Raw genomic sequence first — 16,316 nt, forward strand, 5'->3', positions numbered from 1 at the left:
AACGTATTTCATGGTTTTTCAAACGTCTAATAAATATGTTTTTCTGTCAAAACGGTGTATGTACTTTTTTATAGAGAATTATACTTAGGGACCGATTATGTTTTCACGGCGGGGGAGGGGGGGTGGGCAAGTTCATGTCACTGGCTTTCAAAGGTAGATAGACCCCCTTTATCCTGGACCAAAAAATGATGGCCACCTTCACAGGCGAAAAAATATGACCCTTAAGAAAATATTAATCAACTATGAACAGAATACTAAAAACCTAGAAATAAATCATGAACTACGTTTACATAAACCATAATATTGCTTCAGTTTTTGTATGTTAAAGCATGCAGATATACTTTCAATTGAAGCAACACACATTGCAGATTGATAATATCACAATATCATTATCGCCCTTGCATTGAAAAGAAATCATTTATAAGTTGCGATGTGAAAAAAACATAATCTGAAAAAATGATATGGTCGACAGGACAGGCTTAGCTTTTTCACAGTGACTGTCATGATTTGTCTGTTTGATTAGTCATGAATGCACATTAAAGCAAGCCTGTCTGTCACTATAGTTTTGTGATTCAGATTGGCTTACGCACTGAGCAAGGGACATTTTTTGGCGAGTGGCATGCCCCAGGTCTGATGCTGAGGCGTGGTCTTGCAGTGAATCACGACAGAGAAAACAATTTATGTTCAACTGTTACATTTTTTAAAATACGGTGACCCCTCTGAGTGATTCTAAAGAAGATGACCTCCTTTTTGGATTCCAAAATTAAAGTGACCCCCTCGTTTTGCCCCCGCGGCCGTAAAAACTAAACGATCCCTTAAATGTACTCGCCCGGGGAAAGAGTTAGTCCGAGTAGAGTGTGTGTTGTTATTTCAAACAAACATACATTGTATTTCAGTATTTCATTGGTCTAGAATGCAACATCTACAAGAGACAGGCCAGTAGTATTCTGTAAAATAAAGGCATATCTCTTCTCTATCATTAAATTTATCTTCACTTACGTTTCTGAGGCTACTACATGATCTGCCAGAGATTCACAGATATACATGTGTCGATGCAGGCGTAATCTTGTGATGGCCCCCTCCCACCTGTGACCCTCTTAAGACAATAGCCCGCAACCATACCGCCTCGTATTCACATGTATTCCAAGACAGTTGATACCGTCCTTTCGCGTTCCAATGGTTGTCAGATATACAGGTATTTAGCTGTGTATGGTAGCGGTGCAAAGGAGCGCCCGCACGCGGTGAATCTGTCAATTTACGGGTACTGCAATCGTGTTAAATTGTAACATGGGCAGTAGAGGAAAGGCAGTGGAAGGGAGCAGGAATGCGATCGTGTACGGAATCATATGTGCCATTCAGTGGTAAAGAAGAATGCACAGCAGGACTCGACATATTCAAGGAAAACGATATGGAAATGCTATGATACTATAATAATAGAATATACAGTTTTTTTGGTTTTGTTTGGAAATTTTTCACTGTTTCATCAGAATAAAAATACTTTCTCGTGGCGGTTCACGTTCCCCGTTTTTTTTTTTTTTTGTTTTTTTTTTTGGGGGGGGGGATCAGAGAATGTGTTGTCACCTATCCCGGACGCACATCACGTTCTGGTCACCCGCCATTGCATCGTCGTAAACCATGCGCCTCTTTACGGCAACAGCTCAGCGCTACCCGTCAAGAGATTGATTTTTGCGTAGGTCAGCGAAGCGGAAATTATTGCTCTGGCTCGTGAGAATGCCGCCATTGTTGCAAAGCTGCAGACGACACTACGGTCACGTGACCGGGGACTTTTCCAAATTTGGTCAGAACTATTCCCTAGGAAAATAGCTTTTCAAAAAATACCCTCTGACGTCACTTTTGTCGATCCGGTGGGGACTAGACGTATCTATTTTCTCGTCACATGACGTATTCTAGCGAATCGCGACGCGGAATGACCATGATGTACTGACTACCTTTTAGCACCTGATATCTGATGAGTACCAATGGTAATAAGAGTATGTGAATGAGTGTAACATTTGTATGTTCTTGAAATATTTGTTACGCAGAAGTGAGCGTAAAAGTTTACATCCAGACTCGGACTGGGACACTTGATTACGAATTCATCTTGGAACACTGCGTACGATCAATAGTGTCATTGGTGATTCTAAGACTTTAAGGAAATCATTCCGGGACCAGTGTACATTGTGCGTCAAATGTAACTTAACTGCTGCAATATTTCTGTTATTCAAAAATTAGGTCAATTATTTGGAAAGAAGAAGACACTAGCTTTCATATATTTTAAACTGTAACTGAATTTTATTGTAGTTCGATTCCGCACGACAATGACAAATCAAGAGCCTTAATATGGCAAAACGCTGACAATTTTGAACGAGATAATAACATTTCAAGTGTCAGAGATTTATTGCGAGAGCGTCCCACATTTCAAAGGAAATTGAAGTATCTAGATATTTGACTTGACAATATCATGGTACTCAAAACTACAGTGACAAATCTCTTCTTTGTCATTCTTCTTCATCACAAAATTTATCTTCCGTTGATTCTCCCTATCCTCCCACGTTTCTGTGGTTATCACATCATCTACAAGAGCTTCAGCGATGTAAAGAATGCCAATGGTCTTGATCCTGTATCTTGTCAGATCATTGGTAAATGAAGGATAGGCGTTGTTCTCAGCTGCTGTGTTGGCACACTCTTCGTTATATTTGATATAAGCGGTGGATGTAATGTGATTATTTTCATCGGTATCACTGCTTGGAGGCTGAATCTTGTGTTGGAATATTTTCGACGGCCTGTCTCCTAGCCTATTCATGTATTGTGGTGTCTGATGGTTACCATGTGGAGCATAAAGTCCAGTGAACCAATCCGGTAATTGAGCTGGCTTTCTGGTCAACTTGCTTACACACACACTTTGCACATAGCCAGTAGCCAGGAGTGTGTCATCAACACAATCACGGATTACATAAAATGAATCATACGACATCCTCCCAACTTTCGCTACAGCAATGTTGAATTGAAATGTAGCAGATGGCTTAAGACGCGTATGAAATTCTGGGAATATATGATAAACTCTTGAACGGTTGAAAACCAGATGATCTTCAAAACTACGGTAGGAAAGATAGTTGTACGGTGATTTTACAGCATGGTTCCATGCATATACCATCATCCAAGGTACATTGGGCTTGAAATTTGGACCTGCTCGAGGAAGGAAAATAATGTTAGTGATGATTTAGAGCACTGATATCGTCAGATTCTCATATGGACAGTAGAGAACAGACTTCGAGAAGGACTAATATCGTATTGGGAATCAGATATGACAGAAAAAGCATATTGAGTTGTATAGGCCGTAATATGCAACAATGCACACCAGGATTCGATAAAGTTAACAATAGGGAAAAGCCCTGATAACATACTGGACCTAAATTTCTTTTCTAGTCTTTACTATATCATCGGAATAAAAGTACTTGTCATTGTTGTGTGGAAATATGCCTCAACGTTGGATCAAATATTAAGATTGATAGATTTTAATGCATCCATTCTGTAATACTAAAACAGAGCCCCTTGGTACATCAGAACGACTTCCACTTCTTGACCCCTTTTTTAATCGGTAGTCGCAAAGAATTTGACTATATGCCATCAAATCCACAGCGACAAACACTATTCTGAGAATACTGTTGACAATCATGAAATGGATGACAGCATTGTGAGTAACATAGCAAAGTGTGAATGGAACATCCGGGAATAAACTTAGTCTCTGGAAGCAGTCTGCTGAAGGGACTGTAAATAACCTTTGTCCCACACTAAAAAGGTCGCACGGCATCAGCGGTGGCATGGTGAAGCGCCTTATCTCTTACTGACCTATGTACAAGTTACAAATTATGGTAGCCCGATTTCTGCAACGATTATTAATCGGTCAAGGGCGCTCGGATAGCTGAGTGCCCAGTTAACATATGTAGGTGACGGGTGTTGTGCTTGGCTCCCGGTTGGTTTTCCTGTCCTGTTTTTAGCTTGGGTCAATAAACTTGATTACATACGGAGAACCTGCTACAGCTGTTCATTGGCAAGGCCGCTTGATGCACAGTCACTTTTGGTTCGATACACAGGATACACGTCGAAGGCCATTGTGGACATCAACATTAATGCAGCGGTCTTGGCCGTGTATCGAACAAGCAACCATGGCTCGGCATATCTGGATGTTACCGTAAAGCTAGGTCACGGGCAAGGTTGCGGATGCCAGTGCGTTGTTATATAGCTTGATACGCCTAACTATCGCCGACAACACAGACCTCTACACAGAACTCTGCGTCATAGGCATCGTCATTTGCAAGTACAGCTGTTTGAGTGTAGGCCTGGGATCACAGAAGCCCGAGGAGGGAGACAAGCATACACCAACTTTCTATATAAATACTCACCTTCGGCGTTGATATAGTTATCAGGTATATAGCCACCAAGGTGCACCATATGCCCTGTTTCATTGTAGGAAGTCATTTCCATCCGCATCTTGATCGGCTTGTCAAACCTCTAGCTGTTGCTGTGCGTGGCTTCTGTTTGACCTGGAAGTCACATGGTTACCTTAATCACTGTGGCGAGACTTACGGTTGATTTAGGGTCAACGAGGATCGCAGGAATGGGAGATGGCTTACTCAAAAAATGATGAACAGGAAAGGGTTACTCAAAACATTATAGCCGAACAGGAAGGGGTTATACAAAAAATTTGAATTGTAATAAGCGTTGTCAGTATCACCAAATGATGTCACTTTAATTCAAATTTTCAAATATTTCTGAATCGGGTACGGGGGGACCCTCTCCAAACAGCACCCATGTATTTACTGTTTTACAGCTGTCCGGTCGTCAAATACACGCATTCAATAATGTAGTGACCAAAAACTGCATATGGCTTCAAAATGTACCTACATTCCCTTGCAGTGATACGTTTGCCTTCCTTGCAACTCCCTGCTGAAGAATGGTTGGAGTGTTTGAATCAGGTAGATCAGGTACAGGTGTAAATCAACGGAGAAATTCATCTTTCAAACGATTTCAGGACATTAAAAATGTAAGTTTATTACATTTGCTGGCGCTGCGTAAAAAAACTAATTTTGTAGCAATACACTTCAATTTCTAATGATTTAGAAGTGGTTTATATCATGATGCAATCAAGGTTAACTCTTCTCTTTGGAAACATGAGCCCTAGATAAAAGGTATGACAAATATTAAATCGATGTTGCAGTGGGAAGCTACGATGTTGCTGAAGTGTGTGATTAGTACGTCTGTATATTCCAGAACACTCTTGCCAAGAAATACGATCCAAAATGTGACCCTCCCCTTGTCCAACATTCTAAAACTTAACCCTTCCCCCCAGGAATAACTGAAATAGTATCAGCTAATTTACATAACCATTGGTTCAATTGTTATGTTAGGGACAAATTACAGAGGAGAGGGCTGGTGTTTTTGGAGTGACAGTCGCAATTTATCACGCAAGAATTTTTGAAGAGATATGGTATTTCATATATTTGAGGGAGGGTCACCATATTTTGTGCAACTATAAGAAGGCAAGATGTGGCTGATTTAGTGCTTCATCCAAAAATATTAAATCATAATACATGGAGTCTATCAGGCAAATTATTGACAATTTTCCCCCACAAAACATGCTATATCTGTATATTATATATGTTTGATAATGTACTTTGCTTGAATTAGGAAGTAAAATGTGCATTTGTGCACAAGAAATTGATTTCTGAATTTCATCAAAAAAGTTAGTTCACTATCCATGGCGTCTATGATGAAACTATGAATAGTTTTTTCCAATACAAAAATAGGTAAATCTTTGCATTTGTGTACTCTTGATTATTGATATTAATGTTTTTGATTAAACTCTAGAGTGGTTATAAGTCCCTGGTTGTGCAAGAAATTTATTTTGGAATTTCACTCAAAGATGATTTACTGTACATGGTAGTCTATGACAGAACTATGCACAATTTTTCTAATATAAAACTGACAATATCTTTGCATTTATGTACATTTGATAATTGATATACACTTTTCCACCTGTTGCATATGTTTTTGTCTCTTGTCTTTTATCAGTTTTAACTGTTCAAAGTGTTTAATGTAGGATACCACTGCATCTTCTTTGCTTGTGAAACTTGTGGTAATGTGTACGTATTTTGTTGGTGATTTCCTATTCAGGAAATATCACACGGACAATCAAAGTTTTGGCCATAAAATCAGCTTCTGTCAAAAGTGACCCTCCCCAAGATAGGTTTATAAAAAGTGACCCTCCCCCTTGAACTGTTTTCTAAAAGTGACTCTCCCCCCCATTCCCGGCCCACCCTCTTTAATTTCTGAAGGCTCCCTTAAATTATGGATGCACATACTAAGGTATGTCAATTTTTAAAGAGACAATGTGCCTAATATGACATTTTCTAAGCTGTATGTCAGTCTAAGCTGCTCATTCTGCAAAAGTAGGTCTACGATCATCAAAGGTCATCCAAAGAAATGTGGGTGGAAGTTATGGAACCATACCGTTACAACCAAAACCCAACCTATAGTCTTTGTTATTACACACAACAAGTCAATTAAGTCAAAGGTCATCTTAAATAAGAGAAACAATTCAGTGTATTACTGGTCACTGTATTCACAAAGCCAAATCTCTAGCTTTGTAGCTTCTAAGTATATAAAAGCGAGAAAAATGCCACCTAAAAGGTAGGAAAAAAGCTTTAGTCCGATGCTTGTCAATATTTTACCTAGACCAAATCTGAAGACTTTGTAGTTTCAAAGGTCCAATGTCATCTATTTAATTGGGATAAATGTAGTCCCATGCTGATCAACTCCAAACAAACACCACCGGCACATGTACTTGCTGAGGTACAGAAAGTAGAGCAAAGGTCATGAAAACAAGGGGAAAAAACTTTTGACGACATGTGAATTACAGATAAACACTGTATTTGCTTAGAGAATTCGAAGCACGTGATTATCGTATTTTTTGCATGATTTTTTTTTTTAATTTCATAAAATCGATTATCATATTTTTTGCATAATGACAATATAACCACCAATTTCAAGATCGATTGAAATGTCTTTTGCAATTTTGCAATTACTCAGATCTATGACGTGAGCCCTGTCATCCGAGCAAACTGTTTCCTGTGTATCGCGCAAATCGGTAATATTTCTGTTTTATCATGCCACATCACAGATCTCTATTTTTCTATACTTTTAGCCATAATTCTTTTTTGATAGAATACAATTATATCATTACATCTGAATTATTGCACTTCCTCAAATATTGTCGTTTTGTATTTTAAACAAAGCCACTTCGGAATATCATCTTATAGTGACAGTTTGTATTTAAAAAGATGGAAAACAAAATACATTTTCGATGCGTGCTTGTATAGGTCTGTCTATTTCACAGAGTGAGGTGTCTACAATGTCACAGTAGATCTCTGTGACATGCTACTTTTTACCACTGAATTAAAACAACAGATATATACTTCAAACTATTTCTCTTTACTGTATATATGACTTAATTCTGTCTCAGCCAGAATCCTTGCCAATTTTCACTTGCCCACACGTTCTCCAAAGTATGAAGAGGCAAGATAAACACTTGCTAAACGACAAATCTGTGGAAACTATTCACGTGTTAGGTTTTAAAATGGTCATACAGTCGTCAGTGTAAAAGAGTTATGTACTTACTGTACACCACATCACTCTATTGCACCAGATACTGGAAATGGTGAGTACCATCATTAGAGGCTGTAGATCTGTTTACTGTGGGGAATGTATGAATACAACGTTTGCATGATTTGGAAATGTGTTTTTTTTTCAAATCCAAAAAAATGTCACAAAACTTCGGACGTACATTAGAGAGTTATGAAATCATTCTGCTGCGTATGATCATTATAGTTACTGATGATATTGGTAATAATATATCATCTAAATCTTTTCACGTTAGCTGCATTAAGGATTTCTCATTGAGGGCAGGGTCCGGTTTTTTTTTGAAAAACACACAATAACTTGTTAGACAGATAGAGCTAAAGCTATCACTCTATCGATTGCGGTTCCATTGTACATGACAGGGACATATCACGAGACTACATGTTAGAGAATCCTAATAGTTCATTGTGACAACAAAAGTTTGAAAGATTTGCTATGACAGCATATCATGTTTCAACGAAAATGACGTATTTAGAGATTTGAATTGAGAAAATTATAGTACTCAAAACTATAGTGACAAAGCTCTTCCTTGTCATTCTTCTTCATCACAAAATTTAATTTCCATCGATTTTCCTCATCTTCCCACGTTTCTATGGTTATCACATCATCTGCAAAGGCTTCGGCCATGTACAGAATGCCAATGATCTTGATCCTGTATCTTGTCAGATCATTGGTAAATGAAGGATAGGCGTTGTTCTCAGCTGCTGTGTAGGCACACTTTTCTATATATTTGATGTAAGCGGTGAATCTAATGTGATTATTTTCATCGATATCACTGCTTGATGGTTGAATTTTGTGTAAGAATATTTTCGACGGCTTGACTCCAAGCCTATCCATGAATTGTGGTGTCTGGTTGTTGCCATGTGCAGCATACCGTCGAGTGAACCAATCCGGTAGTTGAGCTGGCTTTCTTGTCAACTTGCTTACACACACTTTTTGCACATAGTTAGTAGCCAGGAGTGTATCGTCAGCACAATCACGCATTACACAGCAATCATCATACGACGTACTTCCAACTTGCTCTACAGAGAAGTTGAATTGAAATGTAGCAGATGGCTTCATACGCGTATAGAACTCTGGGAGTATATGATAAACACTTGATCGGAGGAAAGACATATGGTCTTCAAAACTACGGTAGGACAGATAGTTGTACGGCGGTCTTACAGCACATCTCCATGCGTAAGCAATCATCCAAGGTACAGTGGGGCTTGAAATTTAGATCTAATTGTGGAAGAAAAATGATGTTGTTATTACAGCAATCGTGTCTTAATTTTTCATACGGACAGTATGGGACAGAGAGTAAAGGGATTTCGAGAAATACCAAGATTGTATTCGGAATGGTACATCCTCAAAAGAAATGCATCTTAAGTGGTATAGGCCATAATATAAAACAATGCACAGCATGACTCGACAAATTTAACCACAGGGAAATGTTCCCAAAACATACCATATCTAATATTTTTCGGAACAAAAACACTTTATCGTAGCGGGCCACGATCTCTGTTCAGTGGCTACTCTTGCCTGTCAGACATGGGTCGTTCCAGTTTTACATTTACATTTACATTTGCAGATGTCCAATCAAATTGTTTCAAAACTTTCGGCTCCTTGGTGAGTTTGAAAATTATTGAACGTGTGTTCTACGGTCACGCTTTTGAGTTTCGGGTATCGAACATGTCCCTAGAAAGCGCCCGAGGATCGAGGAGGGGCTTTTAAATTGACATGTGCAAATTTTTGTTTGGTACAAGATAGAACAGCATGCGCAGCGTGTTGACTTTTGACTAGACGCAGGACAAACTTGCCAGATATTCACTTATATTCCCAATAATATCGTAGTGATGTTGGTTTAATTGGCAAATTTAAGCTTATTTACTGTTTTTGCAATTCACTTGTGTTTATGGGTATTTTGTAATATTGCGATTTTCAGCTACCTGGCACCTAACACTTTTGATATATTTGAACAACAGAAAGATCCTATTCTCCCAAATTAGTGCCAATTATGTTATATTGGTGGCGATTTCTAAGATGTGGAGTTTTGGTCAAAACTTGACAGAATGGGGAAAAGTCCTTTTTAGAAAGTTACTAGAAAGTTACTAATATCACAACAAAAATGAATAAATCTACATTAGATCTACCAGAACGAACAGCAGAAATTAAAGTGTGTAGTTCACAACCTTGGTTCTACAGGCTGTGCATAAAATTATGGAATATCTTTGAAACGAGACAAAATATGTGGAAGCCATTTTAGCATTGTTTTCTGCTGAAAATTTTACCAGGATTGATTTAAACGTACTTTATCAAATGCTTCTTAAATCACTCTATAAGGGACTAAAAATTCGTGAAGGCAATAATGCTGGAGCTTATATTGTAGAATAACAGCCTTAGGGACCTCGAATGCAAATTATGTAACCATGCGGTAAAATTTGAAATACTTTTTCTCACCAGCAGGGACATCATGAACAAAATCCCTTAAATGCAAAATTGAAGATGTCCCTGCTGAAATTACAAAAAATGTACAAACTCGGTCTGAGGTAACGTTTGCATATTCTAGAGTTACATATTTTTAAAAGAAGTTCCAGCCTATAGTCCATGACACATGTATGTACCAAATAACCAGTGGGTAAAAGCAGCAGTTCTCCAGTTTTTGATGTCGACTGACATACATACGTACATATATGTACGTGCCATTCTCTAGAAGTCTTGCTCGTGAAATATGTGACGTTTCTTTTGCTAGTACTTCCCTGAAAATGCTGCTGTTAATACAGTTACATTAATCTGCAGACGCTATGAACGATAGAAGGGATGCACCTGTCCCCGAAATGACTTACCGATATATGAAAGACAATTTGCCTTCGAACCTAAAGAGCTTACAGAAATGGCTGAAGAACACAAATATCTCAGAAATCGACTCGATAAAACGGAAAATCACAGACGTTATGAGAAATCTTGATAATACTTGGCCCTGAGACTAACGAATGAGTGAGAATGATTAAGAATGAGTAAGAAACTGTATATCTGATAATGGAAGGTGAAAATATTCATTTTCGAGGGAGTTTTCCACATAAATTCATCATCCAAAAAGTGTAGCTTTTGGTAGCTCAATGTAGCTTCAGAAGGGATGCTGTAAATCAGCGGGATCAATGGGAAACAGATGATATACTGGCATGCAGACCACTTCACATCGCATGTACACAAAGCCAGAATAAAAGTCAGACCATACTTACTCAATGCAAGGAAACAAGACAAAGGAGCATACATAACGTAGGTTAAGAAATGGAAAAAATGTTTTTTTGTATAATGCTTCAGAACAAATCTTTGAGAAAAATTAAATGCATTTAAGAGTTGGCAATGGGAATGTACACGATCTCTCAAAACAAATATCTGACGGTCATTTCATTGATTATATGAGTAATTGTGATCATAATTGTTTCGTGGAAATTTGCCTTAATGTTGGATCAAATTTTAAGATTGGCAGATTTTAATCATCCATTCTCTAAAACTCAACAGAGCCTCTTGGTACAACAGAACAACTTTTCACTTTTTGACCCTTTCTTAAATCGGTAGTCGCACAGAATTTGACTATATGGTATCGATTTCCACAGCAACAAACACTTTACTGAGAATACTGTTGACAATCATTAAATGGATGATAACATTGTGACGTAACATAGCTATCTGGAAGCAGTCTGCTTAAGGGACTTTAAATGACCTTTGTCCCAACACTCAAAGGGTCGCAGGGCTTTTTCTGCATCAGCGGTAGTGGTGCACAGTCACTTGTGGTTCGATACACAGGATACACGTCGAAGGCCATTGTGAACATCAGCATTTATGCAGCCGTCTTGGCCGTGTATCGAACAAGCATCCATGGCTCGGCATATCTGGATGTTACCGTAGCCCTGTGTACAGGTCTGTGTGTTCCCGGCGTTATACGGCCTCCACCACAGCCCTGCAACGGTCCATAGAGATAACTGGCGAGATTCAAAATGGCGATCTCCATGGGTAAACAACTTGTCGAGTACGTTATGTTTCAGAAAACGAGCGGTTTTGGACGTTAGGAGAAGTTAATCGCATCTTTTCTTGGGTCGGTTAGGAGGTAAAGGTAGGCAGGGAAAGGATTTTGCCCCGATAGAGCAGAATTTCGGCCAAAAGACCGTTTTTCGTTGCGGTCCGGATCCGGACCGCAGATCGCCAGTTATCTCCATAGACCGTTGCAGGGCTGTGGCGGAGGCCGTATAACGCCGGGAACACACAGACCTGTATGCAGGGCTAGATGTTACCGTAAAGCTAGGTCACGGGCAACATTGCGGCGGCCAGTGCGTTGTATATAGCTTGATACGCCTAACTATCGCCGACAACACTGACCTGGACACAGAACTCTGCACATGGACCAAGGGTCATAGGCGTCGTCCATTGCAAGTACAGCTGTTTGAGTGTAGGCCTGGGATCACAGAAGCCCGAGGAGGGAGACAAGCATACACCAACTTTCTATATAAATACTCACCTTCGGCGTTGATATCGTTGTCAGTTATATGACCAACCAAGGTGCACCATATGCCCTGTTTATTGTAGGAAGTCATTTCCATCCGCATCTTGATCGGCTTGTCAAACCTCTAGCTGTGGCTGTGCGTTGCTTCTGTTTGACCTTTGAAGTCACATGATTGCCTTGATCACTGTTGCGAGATTCAAGGTCGATTTAGGGTCAACGAGCATGCCAGGTAAGGGAGAGGGCTTACTCAAAAAATGATGAACAACAAAGGGGTTACTCAAAATATTATAACCAAACAGGGAGGGGTTATACAAAAATTTTGATTTGTGATAAGTGTTGTCAGTATCACCAAGTGATGTTATATTGCCAGATTTAAAAAAAATTCTGAATCAGGGCTGGGAGACCCTGCTTTGAAGCTGCCTGGTCGTCAAATACCCTTATTACATGCCTCGTGTACCCGGCGGTGGCAGTCCCCGGGTTGGTGGGTACCCATGCTTGTTACCCAAGTTTGAAAAGTACCCCCTTTCCTAGAATATTTCTGAGAAAAACACCCCCTATTTGTGGCAAATCTGGGAGAAATTAGCTGTAAAAAACATACCCTTATTTTCGAAATCTAGGAGGTTAGTATGTTGACTTCCAGGGTTGACCCTGGAGGTTGACTTTGTATACATGTACATACATCACAAATGAGGCAAAAAAAAAATTGTGTGTTTCCTGTAACATGCTCTTCAGAAATAGGGTAGGTAGGTAGGAAATTGTTTTGTTTTTTTTTTGGTAATTTTTTTTTCTCTGCAAAAAAGAAAATGGGAAAGTTTTAATACCGTCAATTGAATTTCTCAACCCTTTAATGTAAACAGAAACAAGTAGCATTGACAATCAATGCACCGTGACATAGCTTTTGACATTTTGTGATGCAGATAAAGACTCTGTTGCTGCTTTTTGCTACTGCTGATTGTTTACTTTTTGCCAAATGGGCGGTAAGTGATTGGCATTTTGCCAAGTTCATGGCATGCATTACACATAGGTAAGACAGTCTTATTTTGTTTTTTTCAATTCAGCATCTATCTGTGCCTCATCACAACCACAGTGGGCACAGACATCTTTTTGTCCTACATCAGCTCCATAATACGGGATCTCCACTGGTACAGCACAGCTGAGATGTGGCCGCAAAGCAACTTTTTTATGTAGCCGATGGTCGGATGGTGACAGCTCTGCACCACAGGTATAGTCATTCTCTGACATGAGGATTGCTAGCTTGATCTGATCAGTCTGGGACAACTTTGTCTTTGCATAGATGACACGTGGCTTTCTGCACTCAACACACTGCAGACTTACCCTGGCAGTCTGAGCAGAAAATGTAATATTACTACACTGGGGTGATGCCCTTTGGACTGAAACACTTTCAGACTCTGATTGGGGGCTTCACTTTGACTTGACCTTTGCTTTGAGACTTTGGTCACAGTTAGAGAGGGTCTGTCATTTTCTGTGGTGTCTGTTACCTTCACTTCAGAGTACTGTTTGTAGTGCTCTCCATTCTCTTGCAACACCGGATCAGGAAGCCGTTCCAAGTCATCCATTACTGTCTTCTTTGGTGTACAGCACATGGTATCATCACATTTCCTGATTTGAAAGCAATATTGCCTCTGACGGCTATGCTTGTCCATCCAGCTTGTGTAGGACTTCACCTTTTGGGTGTGTGCTTTCTGTAGTTTGTCTGTAGCCAGATCTGGAAATGCTGCCTGCAAGTGCTGTTTAACTTTAAGATGATCTATCTCTACATCAGCTACAGGGTCCATTGCCTGAATTGCTTCCTCTTTCAGTTTCAGCCTGGTAAACCTATTCCGTACAAGTGATTGTAGTGGTTCTACAACTTCTACCCACTTGTCTTTCAGGTCTGCCTGTTTCTTGCTACGTTCTCTGATGTCAGCCATTGATCCACACTTCTTAAGATCTGCTTCTCCTTTGTCATCACTCATTTGTCTCTCCAATGAACAGTTCTGTAATCCTAGGTTGAGGATTGACATCACTCGCTCAGCTACTAGTTATGTTCTGAAAGGAAAAAAGGAATGAAAAATGAAAACAAACATGTTAGAAAATAAATTAAATTGACAATAACACTAAAAAATAAATGTACAGAACATATATATTCTACCATAAAGTTCATGCAATGAAGCAAAATTAAAAGAGTTAAAATACTAAATACTAAATTCATAATACATAGAAATAATTTCAAATATTTTATTGAACATTTTAAAACAGCATGCATACCATTTTCTTCATAAAAAATTAAAATGTACCTGCACAATGTAGGATCCAGTAGTTTTTGCAGATGCTTTGGGGAAATCCAATCTTTTTCAACAAATTGTGTCACCAGTTTGTTGTACAATTTATCTTTTTTTGAAAGACCATCTTTGACACCAGCACTACAAACATAAAAAAAAAAATTAATTTCATATCATTTGTGACCACGCAAAATATATAAATTCATTTTTTGTTTAAGTTCTTAATATTACCAATAATTCTCTGTCTAAAAGAATTTTATTTTTTCTCCTTTTTGGTGACCTTCAAAAACATGCAATACATCGTGTTTGAAGTCACTGTTTATTTTCTGTGCATATTTTTCATGGAGACACACTCTTTTTTTCACAGAATTCATGTAGGGTTTGCCTACTAAAAACCCAAATAAAACTGGGTGAATCCACACAACAATTCGATCCTTTCACAGACACATCAGTGACTTAAACCATCATCATTTTGGGGGTTTGATCTCTGATATTTTTTAATTTAATGTGCCAACAAAATCCTGCAGCCATATGACTCTCTGGGTTACAACATACAGCTTACAATGTGGACTTGGGACAGGAGCAAAGTGCATACGGAGCGCCCTCGCGCGACTGAGCTTCACAACCTAAACACGTGCACATCACTGCACGTTCGACTGTGAAATTAATATTTAAAATCACACAGAAAATAAGAATAAAACCAAGTTTAGCAATTTTCTATGCAGGATCTTTACAAGTACAGCTGCAATGCCGTCCTGGTTGTGGCGAAGGTGACCGTGGAATTTTATCAGACGGTTTACGCCTGACGAAAATTTTCCTTCACATCAGAAAATTTTCCTTCACAAACCGGATTGTTACCATACGGAATTCTCTACCAGATTATGTTGTAACTGCACCATCTGTCAACTCGTTTGAACAGCGCCTGGATAAGTTCTGGACTACTCAGGGAATTAAGTACAATTACAAGGAAAAACTTCATACAGTTGGAGCACCAGGACTTATGTACTACCAACCGGATCTGGACATAGAGGCCGAGAGGCCTGCGCCCAGTACCTAACCTAAGTGAACCTAAGTGAAGTTACTTAGCACTAGTATTACAGTAGTATGGACTCGCACTACAATTGCATCACACATGACCGCTACATTCATAGTCAGTTCCGTACGCTGTTTATCAAACATTTAGCTTTACCTTGATGTCTTCTTGGGGGAAATTCACGCCCACCGGCCATCAGAACTTGAAAGGCATTCATAGCCTTCTCATTGGTTTCCTGGACCACATGTTGAAGTGATACCACAGCTTTGTCTCCAATACAAAAAAATCGTATCGACTTCACACCAAAGGTTGAAGCAACTTCTCCCAGGAGAATGTTACTATCCACATCGAACCAGGGACCATTTGGTGATACAGAACACTGTATGGCAATTCGATATCCCACACAAACCTTGAAACCGGGGTGGTAGTCTTCTAACATTTCTTCTAAATTACGCCTGTGTTCCAAAGTTGTCAGCAAAGACATTTTTTCTTGAACGTGATCGCATTTCTCGGCAGATCGTCCATGTAGCCGACACGAACACGAAGTGTCTGTTACCGGCTACCAAAAACTATGAAAAATAGTAAAGAATGGGCTACAAAATCACTATCAGTTTTAAGTTGCAGGTAGAATAAGTCTGTGCCTTTGTATAAAATACTATAAAAATAGTAGAAAGTGAGCAACCAGCTGAAAGTTAGTCGAGGAGACCTTAACCGCATATCATTTGCATCTCATTGTCGGCTACATGGACTGTGTGCCCATTTCCAGTGTAAATCACATGTTACGGAAAACACGCTAATTGTCGCCATTGTTGTTTAATGA

At 39.2% G+C, this 16,316-nt stretch overlaps 2 protein-coding genes across 3 annotated transcripts; both read right to left on the reverse strand.

The window, feature by feature from the left end:
* Positions 1-2,287: 2,287 nt before the first annotated feature.
* On the reverse strand, positions 2,288-4,491 carry LOC139123343 (uncharacterized). Its single transcript, XM_070689497.1, has 2 exons — positions 4,404-4,491; positions 2,288-3,186 (listed from the first exon to the last, which is right to left on the reverse strand). Exons 1-2 carry the CDS (start codon positions 4,489-4,491, stop codon positions 2,438-2,440), a joined length of 837 nt encoding a protein of 278 aa, XP_070545598.1. The 3' UTR covers positions 2,288-2,437.
* An 8,474-nt stretch (positions 4,492-12,965) lies between these two features.
* Positions 12,966-16,007, reverse strand: LOC139122665 (uncharacterized). Of its 2 annotated transcripts, XM_070688271.1 has the most exons (3): positions 15,653-16,007; positions 14,450-14,604; positions 12,966-14,230 (listed from the first exon to the last, which is right to left on the reverse strand). In XM_070688271.1, exon 3 carries the CDS (start codon positions 14,203-14,205, stop codon positions 13,513-13,515), a length of 693 nt encoding a protein of 230 aa, XP_070544372.1. In that variant the 5' UTR covers positions 14,206-14,230; positions 14,450-14,604; positions 15,653-16,007; the 3' UTR covers positions 12,966-13,512. The 2 variants fall into 2 exon arrangements, with proteins under 2 accessions (XP_070544372.1, XP_070544371.1); XM_070688270.1 differs by lacking the exon at positions 15,653-16,007 and having other exon boundaries at positions 13,243-14,230; positions 14,479-14,606.
* Between the last annotated feature and the right edge of the window lie 309 nt (positions 16,008-16,316).

This window comes from Ptychodera flava, chromosome 22, assembly GCF_041260155.1.
Source record: "Ptychodera flava strain L36383 chromosome 22, AS_Pfla_20210202, whole genome shotgun sequence".
Taxonomy (NCBI): domain Eukaryota; kingdom Metazoa; phylum Hemichordata; class Enteropneusta; family Ptychoderidae; genus Ptychodera; species Ptychodera flava.